This window comes from Geospiza fortis, unplaced genomic scaffold (genome assembly GCF_000277835.1).
Source record: "Geospiza fortis unplaced genomic scaffold, GeoFor_1.0 scaffold186, whole genome shotgun sequence".
NCBI lineage: Eukaryota > Metazoa > Chordata > Aves > Passeriformes > Thraupidae > Geospiza > Geospiza fortis.
The window spans coordinates 6,660,464-6,668,834 of NW_005054331.1; the positions used below are offsets into that span (position 1 = coordinate 6,660,464).

Below are 8,371 nucleotides of genomic sequence, written 5' to 3' on the forward strand. Positions count from 1 at the left end.
CGCCTCCCGCTCTGCCCCCGTTCCCCGCCGCTCTCCCAGTCCCCAGCCCCTCGGCTCCCCCGAGCCGCTTTTTTCCTTGCTCTCTCCCCTGCAGGCGTGGCGAGAACGCAGAGCCCCGTTTTTTCCCCTGCACAGGGACGTGGCAGTCTTTCGGCCGCCGCGCACTGTTCTTATGGCCCTGATGTGACCGTGTCTGCACACTGCTGGGGTTCCCTTCAGGCATTCGATATACTGATAAACATAAGAACTCTTCGGTCAGTTTCAGGGGCTTAGTTTAGTGTTTGTCTTGTAAACCATGAAGCATGAGGAAAAGCATGCCTAAATTTTCACCTTAGGCCAGAAGTAAATTTTTCTTTTTCTCAAATCTACCTACGCCTGACTCTCAGCATTGCAAATTACTCTGTGATCAGTGAGGAATCTGCACAGGACTTTTTCAGCAATGAACTGAACACCCTTTATTTTCTATCCTAGTGTCCCCAGTGTTTGCTTCTCATTCACCCTTTATTTTCTCTCTTTATTATTTTCTTCATAATAAATTCCAGACACCTTGGTGATATAAAAAAGGCATTATATTTCCATTAGGTAATTAGTTTAACTGCATTCAAATTATTAATATATGTCAAATGCAGAACAAAAATGGCTGTGCCAGCTGTGTTCCTGTGTACCTCCATGTTTTCAAAGGCCTGGCACAATTCTGAGTGGATACTCTTTCCTTCATGTAATATATTTTCCTGTCACAAGGGTATGTTGCAAATGATGACATTTCTCTTTGTTTTTCTGGTATAACTGCATGACTCTGAAAATCAGTCATTATGACTTTTCAATCCATGTCTCATTTCTGTTGGCTATGCCTGCAGTTCTCCATTTGTAGTTCAGGACCCACTGGCTCTATGCAATTAACATCATTCCAACATGGAGAATTTGCCTGAGCTCAACATGGCCAAATACATTATTACTCACACAGAGACAGAGGAAAGTCCTTGAAAGTGAAGGGCTTAGAAAGATCTCTGTGAACGCTGGCAACCCTTTTCCTCATTGACTCTGTTTTTTTTTTCTGCCTGAGTCACAATGACTCCAGCAGGGTAAGTCTGAAAAAATGATGGGGTCTAAAAATATAATGGTGAAGTAATTTTTTCACAGCATCTTTCAGCTCAGATATTTTATATAAGAATGTCTCAGCCTGGCCCTGAAGATCTATGATTCCTTTTAATCTCTTCTTTTATATGACTTGCCATTCTCTCTGTTTCACATATATTATCTTCATCTCTGCAGCTACAGGGAAGGGTATTCAGTTCACTCTCTTTGCTGGTGGGCATTTTGTTCCATTTCATGCATGTTTTCCAGCAGCATTTTCCAGCATCCATGCAGTGTCTGCATGATAACTCAGGCAGACACTGAGCACAGCTAACCACGTGTTAATGGAATTCTCCACAATGACAGGGATACAGTCCATGTAATACACATGCCCATCACTCATCTGTCCATCCACCACTCCCACTCACCTGTTACTCAACCTTTTGATTTGTAATGCTAAAGCAAATCCCAAAACATGACAAATGTTTTGTCTAGAGAAAGCAACTGCTATACACAAAGAAGAAAACTACATTTGCTGCTCCTTAATTCACCTCTGTCTTAAGACATCCCCTCTGACTCAATGAGTCTCTAGCCTACAAAGCACTAGAATCTAAAGGACCACTTTGATGAGATTATCAGCTATTGCTCTTACCCTCTTTATTTACTAGCCTCTGTCACAGTTGGGATATTGGTCCAGAAAGAAGTTTCCTGTCAGTTTCTCATTTCTTCAAGCATTGTAATTATGTCTCCAGCATGCAATTCTAAGAGAGCAGAATCTCAAGGCTGTCCTGCTCACAACACCCATTAATTTCTCCCCACTCTTGGATCCCTGCTGATATTACTAACTTAAGAAACAAGTTCTACTACTGCACTGTGTATTCTTCTGACGTCTCCCAGACTTACAGCTTTTGTGTTCCCAATACTAGCCTAACAGAGCTTGCGTGTCCCTCAAGTTTGAAGGGACCATAACCAGATGATCCTGCTACCCAAGGGAAAGGTAAAAAAAAAAAGAAAAACAACAAACCAAAACAACCCAGAAGACCCAAACAAAACCACAAAATAAAGAGAAGACCATTCTCCATGTAGGGACAATAAGCATATGTGGTAAAATGAAAATAATAAAAATCTAAACCCAAACAGACTTGAAGATTAAGAATCCATCTTTACTTTCATTAGTGTGAAATGCAAACAAAAATTCCTCTCTTCATCCACTGGTGTAACTGATAGTGATAACCCTTGAAAACCTTTCTATGAAGTCAAGCACACCAAGGCCTAAAAAATTGATAAAACAAGAACAGATTGCAATTTTTCCTCCATTTTGGTTTTGGTTCCATTTATTTTCTTTCTCCCTTTTTTTTGTTATCCAAGTGAATTTTTAGATAAAAAGACCATGTCTTAGATTTGGCAATTAACATTGGAATTACTCAAAAGTTCACCTTACTGATCACCAGGCCCCTTCCTCAACAGCTTTGAGTAATTTCAGCTATTAAGTGTCCTCGTACATCTCACTGCAGTCTGAGCAAACCCAAACGCCAGCAGGTTTCTCTTTACTCACCACCTCCACACAGCTGCATGTCTGCTGCTCCCTGCTCCTGGCTGCTCAATGCTGCCCTTCTGTGCAAGCCTTGCTAACCACACAATTAAATGTCAGATGTTACAAACTACTGACCTCAAACAGAACACAAAAGTTCAAGTTCTTACCCTATTCCCTATTTCAAAACCAAGTCAACAAAATCTTGATGGCATTTTCAGTTCCAAAGCAAAAAAAAAAAAAACAAAAAAACAACAACAACAAAAAAAAACTGTGCCAGAAACAGCAAGAATTCGTTTTAATACAGTCAATATAGAAGTCAATCTTTTCTGAGACCAAGGCAATTTGCAGGCAAAATAGCTGAAATATATTCTTCCTGAATGTGTCCAAAACAGTATATATATAGTCCCATGAGCCTCTGAAGCCAGACTCCTGAATTCCTACCTGTATGACAGCAGAGGTGACAAGTTGCTGACCTCATTAATATATCAGGGGGAAATTCAGGCCCCAGCCAGCCCTTCCAGCGCCCCTGGCAATCTGCACAACATACTGACCTGAGATAGTGCTACTCTGGCACCAGACCATGGGCTGCCAGGCTGCAAAGCACGTACAGTAAAAACACGAACTACAGCACAACCCTTACTCAGTGAACAACTCTGCAAAACATTTTTGTTTCCTTCTATGGGAAAACAGCCTACACAGCGAGTTCCCAAATGCTAACTTGCAATACTCCTGCTCTAGAGAGATGGCCCCAACAGCCTTTTCTAGAGCCAGTACCTGTTTCACCTTCACACCTCTGGTGAATAACAGGAAGGGAGCACCACTTAAGGAGAGCATCCTTTCATGGTGAGTTACACAGGGCTCTGGCTCTCAGCCTACATTGTGCCTGGGTGCCACTGTCAGTGCCTGTGAGGCAAAAAGTGAGTTGCATGCCAATCCAAATTTACCTGGAAGCATGTCACATCAGTGTCTGGGGTGTCAGCAGCCAGGAAGATGGCAGAATGCTGACCAGCTGTGCATGCATGATGTGTCCAAGGACACTTTGTCCCTCCATAGGCTCCAAACACGTTTCTGGCTGGAGTGGGAAGTGACATTTAGATTCATCACATTGCTCCCTCCAGTGTACCAGAAGTCACAGACAGCATTGTCACACAAGCAGGAAAGTGTGGAGGACAGAAAATCCACAGGAGTGCTGCAGTGTTGCAGGGAGGAAGAGTGTGCAGCCCAGCACCCCTGTGTGTGAGCTGCTGACCAGTCTGAGCAGCCAGGAATCCCTGCGGATGGAGAGGCTGCTGTGGAAAGGCAGTGTGGTGTCACCCTTCCTCAGGGGACTCCACCACTAAATGCAAGTCAAAGTTAAGCACTCTCCATTCAGGAGGAGACAATTTCCTCGGGGAGCCATAGCTGATGCAGCTGCTGTTAATGTTGCTCACCTCTCAGGAATAGTTTGTCTAAGGGCCTGAGGTGTCCTCAATCTCCCATTGATGATGACATTCAAACCATGTCAGGGTGGTCCAGAACACAATTTTTCAAGTGGCTTGGATTAGTTTTAGAAGACCAAATTACTCAGAGATAGAAATAATTCTATTATTTAATATCTCACTGAGGACCTTTTCATTGTGTGTGAAAAAAAGTAAATATGCCTTAAATTAATAAACCGAGAGTAAAGAACAAAGACCATGTTTTTAATCATTATCTGTTCTCAGAAAGGTTTTGGCCCCCTGTAGTTTATTTTTTTTTTGCTGACTTTTTTTTTTTTTTTAGTTTGCTTTCCCAGGAAGGATTTCCTTCCCAGTGCCTCCTAACTATGGACATATCCAGGTTTCAGACTACAGATTTTAACCTGCCAAATTACATGCCATGGCAATGAAGAAGGGAGGACACCACAGGTGCCCCAACCCTTAACCAAGGGTACAGGGAGGAGTGCACAACATTCCAGGAAGATGAGTCTGTGGGCACAGTCATCCCTTGCCCTACCCTATTTGTTCTGCTCCCTACAGGTGCTCACTCATACCCTGAGTTTAAAAGGCCTTATGTGACCTCAGGACACTTTAGGAGCTTTAACAGCACAAGCAGCAGACACATTAGTATTATGTAGGCAGAGACTTGTTCTGCTGAGCTGCAACAAGTTTGTAGTTTGGTAGGTCTCGCTTTAAAATTCCTTAGCTAAGTGTTAAAAGTTGCTAAACTGTGCTGGCTGGTTGGATCACACAAGTGTTATTACATGTGAAACTCAGATGAAAGATGATGTCACTGAGGGCAAGTAAGGCATGGGTGTAACACTGTAATGGGAGTGTAATCACGGTTCCAGGGAGCATTTACACCTCTTTCCTGTGGAACATGTATGTGGGAGTGCAGCACATCATGTAAAGGTCCTCACCTAAATCTCTCTGGAAATTGCCATCTGAAGTGAGGAGAGGGGCTCAGAGTGTCAGAGCAGCTGTGCTTCCTTCAGCTGCTGGGAATGACTGAGCAGAGCCCTCAGCTGCAGCAGGCAGAGCAGCCCAGCAGCCACATTTGTGTGGCTGGCTCTCATGCTAATGCCTCCCAACAAAATTGCTTGGGAACAACTACTGTGCTACCTCTCCTTAATGCAGACATACCTAAATATAACCCACAGCTTATTTTCATAGGAACAAGTATTGGCAGGTCCTAAACTGCAGATGGGAACGTTTGATAGCTCTCAGGTGTGCTGCCAGGCCTTGGCTGTGCTTCCTGTGTCTCCTTGCTCATGCCAAGAGGTCTTAATGATAACTGCAAAAGTTGGACAGATTTGGCTATCTGAAGGGAAGCAATTTGCAGGGAGGGCACAGATTGCAGGTCTGTGATGCAGTGTGGCCTGCTGGGGTGCCCATAAAGTGAGAAGGACTGAAGCCATTCATATGAAGTAGTCCTTACAGTGGTGTCTTCTCCAGAAGTATCTCTGGAGATCCTGATATTAACTTTCCTTCTCTTACTGAATAATGAATTCTACCTCGCTCCAGTCTCACTGGGAAAACCAAACCGCATGTAACAGTCTATGTAGTGTCTTCTCAATTATATTTTTCCACAATATCCTATATATAAAATAGGATTTTTTTCCCATCTTCATTTGCTCAGCTAGAGGTAAAAGTCCCACTTCTGCCTTTTAGGTAATCTTTCACCACATTTTTTCTCTTCCTGAGTATATCTGTTTATTCTTTTTAACTATCTGTTCTGACTGCAGAGCAGCTCTTTTTAAAATTTCCAAATACACCTTAACTTTCCAAAATATTGTTCCTGTATGTATTTCTTTCACATAAAGAATATGTACTCCAAGCAGCAATTCTGCATCAGTAAAGTAGGTTTATCTCTTTGCTACAAAACCATTTTCAAAACAGCTTCTGGTTTTGTTTTTTTTTTAAAGAAATTTCTGAAGTTACTTCAGTTTAAATTACTAAAAAGTAGCTGAAGACCAGAAGCTGACACGTATATCCTCAGTAGACTTTTTTGGAAATGAGGAAAGGGAGAAAAGCCAGGCAGAAAACTGAGATAGTGACCATTTTAGCCACCTCAATTTTGCCACCAACTAATGTGAATGAAGACTCTGTGAAGCCACAAATGAGAGCTGGAATATTTACATTCCCTTCAGTGAAGATTACTGAAACAAATGTGTTCAAAGCACCAAGAATAAGCAAAAAGGAATTTTTCATTTTGCTGACATGTCACTCATGGTCTATGCTGTTCCTCTGTCTATATGCAATGAAGTCTCTAGGCAACTGCTAAATTTCATATCTTCCCAGCAATTGCTACCTTATTACATTATGCAGCCAAATCAATGGAAAGGTTAATTCTTAGTTTTACATATACAGGATAAAGGCTTCAAAACATTTTTCTTTCATCTGGCAATTTCTGAAGGTAACTCTTCAATACCCACATCCACTCCATTGAATCCCTGTATCCTTACTTCGTGTTACATAGTATTGCCAAACAGGACCTTGAAAATCACAATCTGATTAGCTCTTCTCTCGGTTATTTTCTCCTTAAAGCATTATAGAGCACAGGTGCATTTTTACTGCAACCTTTTTATGATATTTTATCATTATGGGGTGGAGGTCACAATTTTCCCTGTCATTGCATTTATTGATAATTTCACATTCCCTGAAACACGATTTTACAGCAAGCTAAATCTCTCACCTTATACACATTTTACTATTTATAAAACAGCCATTGTAAATTAAACCATGACACAGAAATAGAATTACATTTTCCTAAAACTATCTACTCATACACTGAATTTCTGGTTGCTAATATGTTCTTAAATACTGCATTCACATTATATGTTATAGCAAGTAATACCAAAGGGCTGGTTGCAGTGCAGTCTTTGTGATTCTTAAACAACTACAAAAGACAATGGATAATACACTTTTTTCCCAGTCAGTTACAGATTAATTAAATTTTAAGCCATAGCTCTGTTCTGCTCAGCATATTACACCATCTTCCACCAGATACCAGTGTGGTTGACTCCTTCCTGGTTCTTTAGGAATGACCTATGGCCTACCTCTCCCCTTGTTAAAACTCAGGTTATCACAAATTGCTCTAGTTTCTGTCATAAAAGTATTTCCTTATTGAAGTGATTCCTGTAAAACGCACAAGTAATAATTAGGTGGGTTTTATTTAGCGTGAGAAGGGGATTCAGCATTCAGAGGCTTTAGCTAAACCTTTGTGTAGCCATATTCTGAGAGACACATTAAAAAATCCAAACAGCAATATGGTTTACAATTCTACTACTTTTAGAGAAAATATAAAACAAGATGATATTCTTTGGGAATGAAGAGCATGATTACTAAACTGCAATGCTACTGCTTGCAAATCTTAAATTACCAGAGACAAAGATAATTTCCATAAACAACAGAAGTGCAGGAGATTGCTTTCTTTTACAAAGCTACAGTTTTGTAACATAAGGTTTTAAATTACTATATACTTCAAAATAATATAGAGCACGACAGGCAAATAGCTTGATTTACTGAATATTTGGTAGAAAAATTCGTATGGAAAACAAACAAAAAGAAAACACCCCACATAGGGCAGCAGAGTAACTTTGCCTCCCTTGTAGTGAAATCCCAGTAAGACAAAATAAACTAACTCTCTGTTCATCAGTCTCCAGATAACAAGAAATTGCTTATGTTTCTATGAAAAGTGGAATAGGTGGTTGTACGAGACACTATTTCACTAGACTTTAGCGTTTTAGTAGGTAAAACACATGGTCAAAGGAACCGGTTCTTAATCCATATTCAGAGCTGAAAAAGGAGTTTGTGTTACTTCCTCCTCTTCAAAATCAATTTAAACTGTCAAAATAGCTTCAAATCGTAAGCTTTCAACTTTGACCCCAAGAAAACCCTCTAAAGAATAAGACTGAGTCGTTGCCGAAACATTTATATCAAAAGGAAATTTTTAATTTGCAAGGAAAAACAAAAGTTTCTCCCTTCAGAGCTCTCTCTAGCAGCAGCACACGGGATTTATCGCCTCTCCTTTAACTCAAATCGCGTGTTTGCCGCAGGAAACTCTCCCGAACGCAAGTACCTGCTCTTCTCCCCCCTCACCGGGGAAACCGGCCGATTTGGTGGCAGAAATTCCGAGGAAAACACACTTTTGTTAGTCCAAAGAAACACAAATCGAGCACACCGAAGGGCTCCCCGGCCGTGCGGCGGGGCGGGCTCTGCAGCGCACCAATCACGGCGCGGCTCCGCTCTAAAAATACGAGCATCTGACCCGGGCCAGCCCAATTGTGTTCGCCCGCTCCGCCGA

At 41.4% G+C, this 8,371-nt stretch overlaps 1 protein-coding gene across 1 annotated transcript in view; it reads left to right on the forward strand.

Moving 5' to 3' along the window:
- Positions 1 to 187, forward strand: part of LOC102036302 (histone H2A) — a 1,697-nt gene extending 1,510 nt beyond the window's left edge. Inside the window, exon 2 of the mRNA XM_031057549.1 lies at positions 95 to 187. Within this exon, the coding sequence (XP_030913409.1) occupies positions 95 to 187 (93 nt within the window). The remainder of the gene's footprint in view (positions 1 to 94) is intronic.
- The last annotated feature ends 8,184 nt before the right edge of the window (positions 188 to 8,371 follow it).